General features: G+C 38.2%; 1 protein-coding gene across 6 annotated transcripts in view; it reads right to left on the bottom strand.

Annotated features, from left to right (window-relative positions):
• The window catches only part of KDM6A (lysine demethylase 6A), a 198,554-nt gene extending 185,993 nt beyond the window's left edge, over positions 1-12,561 (bottom strand). For 3 of the 6 annotated variants that reach the window (XM_019649665.1, XM_019649675.1, XM_019649645.1), the window contains exons 1-2: positions 12,022-12,561; positions 11,744-11,807 (exon numbers count right to left, since the gene is read on the bottom strand). In XM_019649665.1, coding sequence (XP_019505210.1) covers positions 11,744-11,807; positions 12,022-12,182 — 225 coding nt within the window. In that variant the 5' untranslated portion in view covers positions 12,183-12,561. The remainder of the gene's footprint in view (positions 1-11,743; positions 11,808-12,021) is intronic. The other 3 variants (XM_019649693.1, XM_019649655.1, XM_019649684.1) reach the window with 3 other exon arrangements.

Below are 12,561 nucleotides of genomic sequence, written 5' to 3' on the forward strand. Positions count from 1 at the left end.
CCATTATGTGCCTGCATTCATTTGGTTTCTGGTCTTGAAGGTTTGCATCTGAAAGCAAACAAAATTACAGTCTAAAACAAACTTCCACTGTGCCTTCCTTCTGGGTCAAAATCTTAAATGAACATATTCTTTTATAGTTCAAAGTGCTAGTCACTTTGGAAACTCTTTCAATTCCCAGCCCTTCATCTTAACAGATGGCGAAACTGGGGACAAGAATTAAGCAATTTGGGCTGGCTAGTGGCACGTTGGTTAAGAACTGTCATATGTCTAAAGCTTTTCTTTCTCCCCACAACATACTCCTATTATTAACACCTCTACCCAAGAGTAAGTGAACTAAACTAACTGAGAATAATGGCGTCCACAGTTGGGCTTCAAAGGATCCATACACTCCCTGAAACCATATCCAAATAGTACACAGCTACAATGACCCTCTCAAAGAGCTAATGACCCCAAAAAAGTCAAGTGCCATTGTTCTAGCTCCATACCAGTCAATCTTTAATGAAAATAAAGATATTCTGCTATGAAATAAGTTAATAACATACAATGCCCTGTACCATTTTCAATGCATCAAGAATGCAAATTTACCAATTTTTCCTTTTCAATAATAAAAACCAAGAATAAATCAAAAAGGTGAATGACTCCTGCAAATACAAGATTTTAAGCAGTATGCATTATGGCTACTTCTATAAACATTCAGGGAGTGAATTAAATTAGAACTCATGTAGTCTGATAATCAGTCACACCAATAAAACCAAAATACGAATGCAAAAACTGCCAATTATTCCAAATGACACTTCACAGCATATAAAATTAAGCAACTAATACCTTAGGAAAACACCTGTGAACATATCTTCAATTAAGACTTTTGTATGTTGAAGAATTTCTAGTGTAAATACCACGAATTAAAGGGGTAATAGAACCTCAAAATCGAAATAACTTAAAAATCACCCAAACCAACCCTCTCATCAACATCTCACTACCTGAATGACAGAGAAAAACTCTCAAACCCAAGACAATTCAATATAAAAACTACTAATATTTTCATATGGCAAGCAGTCAAATTAACAAAGCAATTTAACAATTTATATACAGTATGATCTCATTTGTTTGGTAAAAACATATATATATATATATATANTATATATATATATATATATATATATATATATATAAAAAACACAGTATGCTTGTATGTGTGTTGAAATAGGAAGTTACCCAATAAACCTTTTATCAGTAGCTGCCTGAGAATAAGAACTAAATAACTGGAAGATGGTATGGGAGGGAGATTTTCTTTTCAATGCAACATCCTTTATGTAACTTTTCAATTGTGGACTATGTGCAAGTATACCTATTCAAAAAATTACATGAAGGTATTTCAAAAGTCAAAGATAGGATCATGTTTGCCATTAGGATGGTGGTAGTGAGGTGGAGAGGTGAAACAAACAGATTTGAGATTTAAGATACAGAAATGACAAGATACGGTGACAATTAGGACTTGATAGGTTAAGAAAAATAGGAGTCAAGAATGACACCAAGGTTTCTGACAAGGGTAGTGGTAGCTGCCATTTACTAAGATAAGGAACATCGAAGACAATCATAAATTCAGTTTGCATATGTTCAGTTTAAGGTGTTTTCAAGATACCCAAATAAAGTAATCAAGTGGCGGTCAAGTATACATGCAAGTTGGAGCAGAGTGAGTAAAGAAGACCTAGAACAGAATCTCCTTGCAAAGGAGACTGAGATGTGGTCAGAGAGACAAAGAAAGCCAAAGCAGTAAGATGTTATAAAAGGGGGAAAAAAAAAAGCCTGATTTCAAATCTGCCTCCATCTCCCCCCTCATTCCTAAACTACAGCCTTTAAACTTATTCTTTCCAAAATGATAACAACATATATTTTGTACTGAACACCTTCCATGCCAGGCCCAATGCCGGGCACTTTACATACTTTTTCCTAACATAAAATGCAAGAGCCTGCCAGAAATCTACTACCACTTCAATTTTACAGATGAGAAAACTGAGCCTCTGAAAGATGAAATAATTTGCCCAAGGATTATACCATCTACTAAGTGGCAGAAGCAGAATTCTACTCTAAAATCCATGCATTGCTATTTATCCATCAGTATTTCACAACTAGGTTCCCTTCCCCTGCACTTTATCCTTTTCACAGTAGCCAGTAATATTCCCACAAAACCTACTTCTGGTCATGTCACTTGCCCTGATTCGAGTTCAATTCAATGACTCCCCAAAACATCCTATGGCCTACAGTGATGGGGCCTTCACAAGCTCAGTTACCTCCTCCCAATCCTACTGAGACACCCTACACTCTACCCACACTAGAATGTTCACAATTTCTCAAACACCATTTAACTTCATACTTCCAACTCTACCCTTTTTCCTCTTGCTAAACTTTTACTCATGTTTGATAACCAAGACGAAATGCTACATCTTTGTGCAGTTTCCCTCACACATTTCTCCACTCAACATTAACTGTTCCAAAATGCTGGGAATTCTGTGGATAGTTTAAACTATCCATAGTCAAAAGTTTTTAAATGTTTTCATAGCTTCATCATTTAAGAGCTCATAGCACTTTGCATATACCTTAATTATTGTACTTACTATATCATATGATCACTCAGTCTGTCCCTCTCTCCAGATTACATGAGCAGAGGCCAGGTGTTACTTGTTGCCAGGACTGGGCACAGTCCCTCACTCACAGTAGTTCCATTTCACAAATCAATCAATCAAATCAAAAGTTCTTCTAGTTCTCATTCTGATACTTGAAACTCAAAAACCTAAAACATTTAACTACTGTACCTTGAAAACAAATTTTCCCTAATTATATAAACTATCCAAACAGACTCAAGCAACTAAGATTCATAAAGTTAAGAAAAATTCTCGTGTCACACGTGTAATATTCTACTGCAGAATCCTACCACAATATTAAAATACAAACTCACATATATTGAGCTAAATATGTTTACTACTCATTTCTCAAGCAACTATTTCTTAACTTCCATATGAAAAAAAAAATCAATCAAGGCCCTTGGATGTTTAATATTGTTATTTTTATGTATAATAAGGACATTGTGGCTATTTATCAGGGACAAACTGAAATATCTATGGATTAAATGATGTGACTGATGTGTGATATTTCCATCAAAATAATGGGGGTGAGGGGCAAGATATCAATGAAAAAAGACTGGTCCTGAGTTGAAAATTGTTGAAGCTGGGTAATGATTAGTGATGGTTGGTTGGTTAGTTGATTTTTCTCTGCTTTTGAAAATATTGGAAATTTTCCCTAATAAACTGTTTTTTAACAAGAGGAGGCTCAGGCCGGCTAGTGGCACGTTGGTTAAGAACTGGCTTGGGATGCCAGAGAGACCTGGTTCGGATCCCACATATGAGGGCCAGTGACACCTGCCCTCTATAGCTAAGAGGCTAAACAACAGCTCAACCTGAAGCTGGGCTGCCATCAGTCAACAGCGTAGGCTGCAGCCACTGCTGCAGTGGGTTGTCATGGGCTACCATGTGTAGCCAGCAGCCAGCAGCCAACGTGAGCGGCCAGCAGCCGCAGTGAGCGGCCGTCCAGAAGCCGGCGACTGATCTGCCTCACCCGGGAAGAGCGCAATGATGGTGCCAACTTGGGCCAGTGAAGCAGCGTCCTCCACTACTAGACTGAAGAACAAAAGAACAGCAACTTGTCTGTTCCCCTTCCCCGATTCCCCAACGCTGTTCCCCTCCCCCAATTCCCCAATAAAATCTTTAATAAAAAGAGGAGGCTCTAATGAACATAATGTAATACATCTATAGCCTGGAATCAACCCTTTATTTGAAAGGGTTTCTTCCACTGCTCTAAATTAAAATGAATTAGACATCTTTATATAATATTTTGAACTATAACAAAGCCCAGCCTTCTTCTTGAGAATAAACTCAGTAGCAGTATCTTTTGTTTATTGTAATGCATACAAAATACTACCACAGACAAAACTACAAAAAGAATACGAGAATACATTCACAACAGAATGATACCAACAGTTTTGGCAATGTAGTGAAGACAGAATAAAAGAAATGGGTAAGAAAAAGAATAAAAGCTTGTAGAAGAAAGTGGCAAACAGCCCACAAATTGGCTAAGAAACCTAAAACTGTCTAAATAAGGAATTACTCCCACCTTTCCAGATTATAGCTTTTAATTAGGTCCCAACTGTCAGGCTGGGACAAATCAGGCCCAAAAGTAAAGTCATCAATGATATAGATGCTGAAGATCAAAATGAAGAATAAGCATAATAACTATCACAAAACCACCTAAAATACAAAGAAATACGATCTCACAGGGGTACATGTCTACTTCATTCACTCCTATCCCCACTGAAGGACTGTCAAGCTCAGAAGTATCCCAATTTGATAAGGCCTTGCTTTACAGGTATCTAACTATACACACATTAGTATATAACCCATCTTTTGTCAATCGAAATATAATTATGGAATACTCACTATCAGCATGCTTACTGTATTATTTTTAAAGTAATACATGCCTATGGTTAAAAAAAAACAAAAACATACCAATACAGAAATCTATAAAGTATATCAAGTATAAAATCTCCTTCCCTCCTCCTCACCTGAAAGGGTTTTGTACTTCAAGTTGACCACTATTTAACTACTTCTCAAGTATCCTTCCAAAACTCTGTGAGAAAAAAATTTTTTAACTGACCCATGATCACTCATTCAAGGATCCCAAGTTAAGAACCCATAACAAAGATAAATATTACTACAAAATGAGATCAGTGAGGGACAGAACACACAGATCATCCTCTGAACATGTGCTAAAAGCTAAAATCTAATTTTAAATCACGTTTCCCTAAACAAAATTAAGATTCCCTACTAATATCGAAATCAAGAAACATCACCTCCAAGAAACACAATCAAGAAACAATCCTCATCCTATTAATAAGAGCCATTATACGGAGGCCCAGTCTAGGGTAGAACTTTGACACTCAAGTTACAACTGTACCAAGAGTAAACTAACTGAAAATGGGAGTTCAAGAAAGCAATGCCTTGCCCACCGCCACCACTACAAATCCAGGGAAAGATGGTCCAGATCAGGGGTCAGCAAACTGCAGCTCACAAGCCACAAGCGGCTCTTTGAGTACATTCCATCTCAAAAGTTTGCCGACCCCTAGAAGAGCCAATGCTGTCCCTCGAAGTTTTGTGAGACGTATAAAACAAATGAAATCACCATTATGTGAATAATATCCTTTAAAAATTTTATAAATGAAACTATGATAGTTTTATTTTCATTTTCAATTCTACTTCAGAGCCACATGTACATACCCAAAGAGCCACATGTGGCTCACAAGCCAGTTTGCCAACCCCTGGCAGCTCTTCCATCTCAAAAGTTTGCCAACCCCAGGGTCTAGATCATAAGAGTCCCCAGATATGAGGAGCTAACAAGTGGGATCTTTTTTTTTTATTCTGGGGCCTGGTGTTCAAAGTGTATCATTTGTATAAACCTGGATAAATGGAATAGGCTGTCTATAAATTAAGCTAGCCCAGAAACCATTTTGCAGTATCTCACAAATGTGAACACCCCCCATGTAGTTCACAAGTGTGTTGTAAAAAATTAATGAAATAATTTAGTTTTAAATGTCTGACAAAGAATATGTTACATAATAGTAAAAATTCTCATAAAATGTTTAAAAGAAAACAAAAAATATTAGGTCTCAAGTGCTTTAGTTAATTTTAACCTAGTAACTATCAGTTAACTTCTAAGAAATTCCAAATCAGGAAAACACAGTCCAGGAATAGTTAAATCTAAAAATAGAGACTCTAAGAGAAAAATGAGAGATTCTAAGAGAATGTGAGCCAGAACAGCACTCTGCAAAGGCAATGCTTCTCCTGCCTTTACTTCAGTCAGCCCTGGAATGTGTTAGGTAACACGAGGGGTATTAACAGTAAGTCTTCATCAGAGAAATAAAGGTTGTTCAAGTTAATGTGGCTTGGCTAGAAAAACTGTCAAGGCACCTCCACCTTTGCATGAACAGGGTTTAAGAATCAGCAAACCCAGGGATCGGATCATAATACTCTCCAGAGTGCACTAGGAGTTCCATTCAGCCCTGTGTTAACACCACTGACCAGGTGACTGCTTTTGTGCAAACTTGCTAATCATGTTTTTAATAGGTGGTAAAAAAAATAAATAAATAAAAAGTCATTGTAACTTGTTAAATTGACTTTTATCATAAACTTTCAGGATACTTCACAGTTTTCTTCTGCCACTAATGTTCCTGTGTTAGTCATCCTTATACTTATCTCACCCCTCTTAGGGAAATGTACATTTTCAGCGCAGGCAAGGGATATTGTTATCTTCATAATCCCTGCATAGAAGACTTGCGCTTAGCCTACACTCAAATATTTGTTGCTCTAATTTACTGTCAACAAATTATAAACCAATATGAAAAACTGATACAATTATATGTGAAGATTCAGTATGAGTACTTAAGACTGTCAATTATGTATTCATTAAATAAACTCCATTAATTAACTAGTCTACAAATACACGTGGGCCCTAAATAATCTAACCACCATTTCAATTCTTAGACAATCTGGTGGTGTTTTCGTAACATAAATTAGCTCTCTGGATACCACATTTCAAAAATATTATAAATAATGCACAGTGTTATCAGTCATTAACATCAATTTCAAAGAGCTCAAAGCATTACAATGAGTTTCAAAGTAAAAATAAACTTACCAAAAACCTTTTCAAACCTGCAAAATAATACTGGTACTGTATAAATAAAAACTGAATGTTACATAATCGAGTCAGAAAAAGATTTTTTACTCTGTAAGCACCGAACCTTCACTTTGGTTTAAAGTCTGTGACCCATCACTCCACTTTACCACCTAAATCACAAAAAGTCATCTCTCCGTCAGTTTTTCTTAAAAGACAACTGAAAATATATCAAGAGGTGGCAGTCAAATGTTCCCTGCTCACTTCAATTTGTAATTGATTCTATGGAAAAAGCTATCCAGTGAAAAAGAAAGCCACAACTTAAAGTGCCTCTGTGTGTGTGTGTGTGTGTGTGTGTGTGTGTGCGCGCGCGCGCGCGCCAGCGAGCGAGAGCCAGATACACAGGGTGCCAAAAAAATGTATTCACATTTTAAGAAAGGAAAAAACTATTAAAATTGTGATAATATATACCAGTAACAAAAGATGAATACAAGTCACATTTGACTCCTGCAATTGCAAGAGATGCTCAAAGTGGTTACCATCAGTGTCCAGACACTTCTGATTACAGCAAACTACTGCTTGAGTAATGCTGACAAAGTGTCCACTTGTATACATTTTTTTGGCACTACCGGTATTATACACACACACCTACAGTTCTAATTTGTGCCCAGATACACAAACATTTTCTGTAATCTCTTACTACCAGGGATGTATCAAAATTTTAGGAAATGTACTAATTGCATAAGACTTTGTCCAGGTAAAAAATGACTCTAATTGTTTAAAAGACAACTTTCTAAAGTAAAAAATACTTTTTAAAACTCATCAAATTAAAGACCTAATTTGAAACACAAAGCATTATATTATTCTGTGGTTACTTCTGTAACCCAAACACTAACATTATTTAGCACTGGAAATACATATATCCCTTTAAGTGCCAACAAACAATAAAAACACATAACATAGAATAATTTAAATCATTTTAAACATAACAAATCCACCTCCATACTATCTACATGCAATCAAATCAAATTTAGGTAAATATATGTTTTAATGGCTCTTAAACTACTTCCATTACTCAGAAAATTTTAAATGCCAACTATTTTAATACTAACATTTCCTAGGGAAAAAAGCACATACATTTTTAAATGTTAAGCAATCGGTAACTACTTCTAGGTAGTCTATGTAATCTTTTTATTAACAGAATTACAGAAAAAAGTTCTAATAGAATATTTAGGACAAACTTATAAATGATATAAAGATACTACTTCAAAGTGAACAACTATGTATTTTAGCAATAGTCCTGTCACAAATAAGATTCCCCAGCCCTGATGGATGAAAAAGGTGACAGGAATTAAGAATTAAGAAGTACAAATGCCAGTTATAAAAATAGTCACAGGGATGTAAAATACAGTGTAGAGAATATAGTTAATAATATTGTAATAACTATCTATGGTACCAGATGGGTAAATAGGCTTATCAGGATGATCACTTCGTAAGGTATATAAATATCTAATTGCTATGTTGTATACCTGAAACTAATATAATATTGTTTTCAACTGTAACTGAAAAAGTTTTTTAAATTATAGTAAAAGAAAGCCATGATATTAAAAAAAAAGATGTCCCAGCCCTTTTGCATTATTTTATTACTATAAATATACTTTATAGTATCACCATATTTATACTTATTATATTTATGCTACATATTACTATATATTATACTTTAACTCAAATCCTTATCCAAGTGAAAACAAGATTAGCCCAAAAGGTTTTCAAATAGATACCAAAAAAAAAATCACCAGTTAATTTGTTTAAATGTTTCAGTTCTTTATTTTTCAGTAACTGCAATTTAAAAAATAAGAATCTTGAAATGTTATATTACCAAAAGATTAACCGTCAGCATTAGTTTAAAGAGCAAAGTGTTGCAAGATCATGTATATTTCAAGAATTCTGATTAAGCAACCACTCACTGTTTACAACCTTTTAAAAATATTTTAAAGATATTACTACAAAAACAATATGCTGTATTAATCCAAAACCCTAAGCAGTATATATCAAATGGCAAATATGCAGACAAAAATTCTTTCAATCAATGATTCTAATATAAATGAATCTTACAAAAACATTCAGAGACTAAGAGAAATCGGCAGTTTGGATGAAGTGTCCGCACACCTGGAAAAGGAACGTGCAAGTTCAGGGACAAGCAAGAGGCACTTATAAAATGTTTTAAACTTTCCAAAGCTTTTAAGCATATTTTTTTAACCTATATATTTGAATTTAAAAACTTGAAAGAAGATCCAATAATATGCAGGAATAAGAATTTTTGAAAGCAAGTAGTAATAGCTAAGTTTCTGTCAGAAAACAAAAAAGTAACACAGGGTGCAGACTAAATTTGTGGAGGGAGGGGGGTGACAAAAACCATAGCTAAAAAGAGAATCCTGGGATTCAATTCCATTATCTACTCTCAACTAAGTAGCCTCAACCTACCTGGACAAAGAAAAGACAACTCTTGTTTTTAAGACTTTCAGAGACTAAGAACTCTGAAACCGACATAGCTCAACATTCCACAAAGAAAAAAACACACAAAAAACCATGTTTCCCAGGACTGTTCAAAAGATGGACAAAACTAAATAATTCAACACTTCCTATAGCAAGGCTCCAGCTCATTCATTCTATTCAGAATCCAAGTCAAACACATGGTACGAGGTTATATAATGTCAAGCCTTACATTACACATTTCACTGGTATGTTCAGGTTCACAAAAGATGCAACCAAGAACTGCAAGAGGGTTGCAAGCACATACTACAGAATGTTTTGCTTTAATGTTAAGGCTAATGAGTCTCTACCTAAATAGGTAGGATCTCACAAGCATTGAGTCTGAAGTAATGAAGATTTTTCTTTAGTTCAACAAAATACTTAGTAGTTTATCAAATTACCCAGTATTTTATGAAGCCTTAATTCTCCCCAAAACATAATAAAGCTTCGCAAGTTTCTTTTTTTAAAATGTTACTGTATTCAAACATCAAGACACTAGCACACCCTTTTACAAAAGTATTTGAAAATGTTCAGTTCTTTAAAATTTAAACTCAGTGCATAATGACTACAGGGTTCAATATTACAATCTGAAATCCAATGTTAAGCACTATCCACTGTGAATCCATCTAAAATACGAGCATTCTTCGACGTGAAATCTTCAACTAGCATTTTACACATTATCCACATAAAACATCCGAGTCTATTTCTACATTACTATAATCAAAACCAACAGATTTGGCCAAACTTTTCCAAATGAATTATCTTTGCAAACAATATTACCAAGCCCTATTAGACCGTCATTATTCACTCCAAAATAAAATGCTCCTTAAATGTAAGTATTTTATCTTTTTGAATGACAACTTTGATAATAGGCAAGTATTTTTAAATAAAATATTTTAAATGCTCGGATTCAAAAAAAAATTTTAAGGGTTAAATCACCGATGTTTAAATCATTTCATAGCTAATCACTATTCATTTTTCCAGTGAAAATTTTAAGGAAGTCAATTAATACCTACATAGTCAAAGTTTAATTCAAGCTACCTGTATCCATCAAAGAGACAGGGCTTACTGAAAAACATTATTTCTATTTAGCTTTCTGGTCATTATTTGTGATTGAAACTCCACACACTTAGTTACTTTGTAACAAAAACAGAAGTGTAATTACAGATAAAAAGAATCAGTGACTCTTCTAAACCATACTACAGACAAAAATTCAGGACAACTAAATTTTAAAAATCAATTTAAGAATAAAATGCTAGGCTTTAATCATTTCAAACTTCCTTCTCAATTGCAACAATAAAGCTAGGTGCGAAATACAAAGCTACTGATTTCAGCTAGAAAAGAAAATGTCTAATGGATGCATCACCTCTCAAACACTTCAAGTTTCACGGTCCCAATTAAGAAGAATGCATACAAATATTTCAATCAGATTTTGGTCAGGAGACAAACTGATGCAGACAGATCCAGACTCCACAGCCTTTGTTCAATAGCTTACGGATGGGTAACTAAATGTGCTACAGGTTGATAAGCATTTATCAGGCTTATGAATGCTGCTTCAAGCTTGAGAAAGGTACAAGAATTCTATATGCAAATAATGTTGGATAATTTTTATTAAACACCATCGAACTACACTCCGAAGGAGAAGCCTATTCAACGCTACTATTTATTTCCATGTTTACCTCTCCTCCCTCCCCTAAACCCCCCCCCCTTCACTTTCTCCTCCCACCCTGTCCCGCCATCTTGGGCCGATAGGAGCAGCCATTACTTAACTAAATGACAGTACCAACAACTTTCCACACAAATAAACAGAGGCTACATCCCGAATTCCCCCTGACCTCCCCTGTCACACACACAGGAAACGAGGCGCCAAGAAAAAAAAAAAATCACACTGATAGATAACGGCAGGATTTCTATGGCAGAAAGACCCAAAAAGTAAACAAGTCACCTAACTTCAGGTAAAACATACCAATCGAGATGCATGTCAACAGCCCAATGCAAACTCTTCACCGCCCTAAACTATGTGCAACTTCCCCGTTCTGGGAGCAGGGACACAAGAAAGCTCAAAACGTTTGGTTACCAGCAGACATCACGAACAGCCTGCCTTAAGTAAAAGAATAAAAACCAGGAGGGAAGTCGGAAATTTGGGGAAATGTGCACACATTTACGATCCCTTGACCCTAAACAGGCACCTCGGAGATCATCGGTCAACCCCCCAAAAGCCGGAAAAGAACAGGCAGTTTTGTCGACCTAGTTGAGCTCGGCCCCAAAGCGCTGCCGTCTCCGTTCCTCCAGCTACAAGAGGAGAGGGCGATTTCGCCAGGGAGCCAGCGAGGTATCCGGGGGTGGGGGGGAGGGAGAGCAGAGTCAGGAAATAGTTTTCCGGAAGCCCCTCGTCCCTCGTCCGCGGTCACAATGAGCGCTGGCCGGGCCGCCGGGCCCGGGGCGCCGGCCGCGGAGACCGTGTCCGCGCTCCGTCCCGCGGCTGCCTTACCTTGCCCAGTAGGGCCTTCGTCCTGGCGCCATCTTCATGAAACCTCACGAACCCAAAGAGGCGGCTGTGGGGAGAGACACACGCGGCTCGTTAAAGCTCCGGGAACACCAGCGACCCACCCCGGCCCGAGCCCGAGGCCCCGGCGGCAGCGAGGGCACGGAGAGCGCCCAGCTAAGGCGCCCGCCCCGCCGCCGCCAGAGGCGAGCCGCGCTCCGGCCGCCCCGGAGAGCGGCGCCAGCCCGTCCGGAGTCGACCGGGCGGGGGACGGCGGCCCGTACCTGTCCAGTCCGCCGAGCACCTCCCTCTCCTCGGCTGTCAGGCTGGGGGACGCCTCCTCGCTCTCGCCGCTCGCTTTTCCCGCCGCCATTTTCTTTTCCTCATCACCGAAAGCGGCGGCGGCAGCGGCGGCGGTAGCGAGCGACACTCCGCAGGATTTCATGGAAACGCAGCGAATTCACAACTCCAACGCCGACACCCCCCCTGGGCCGGGGTCCGCAACGACACCCCCAATCTCCACGCGGGACCGGCACACCAACTTTATCACCGCCTCCTCCTCCTCCTCCGCCTCCGCCGCGGGCGGCAGCGACGAAAAATCCCAACGCGGCGGCGGTGAAGGCGGCGGCGGTAGGGGCTGCAGAGCCCCCCGAGTCGGCAGCAGCGACGGTGAAGGCTGTAGGGTCACATCGCGGGGGCGGACGGGGTGCAGCCACGGGCGGGGACGGCGGGAACAGTCGGAGCGTGCGGGGCTGGGGGTACGGGAGGGATTTGTTGGAGACACAAACTTCCCCGGCACCAGCACAAAGTTGTTGTAATTGTGT

This window comes from Hipposideros armiger, unplaced genomic scaffold (genome assembly GCF_001890085.2).
Source record: "Hipposideros armiger isolate ML-2016 unplaced genomic scaffold, ASM189008v1 scaffold_7, whole genome shotgun sequence".
NCBI lineage: Eukaryota > Metazoa > Chordata > Mammalia > Chiroptera > Hipposideridae > Hipposideros > Hipposideros armiger.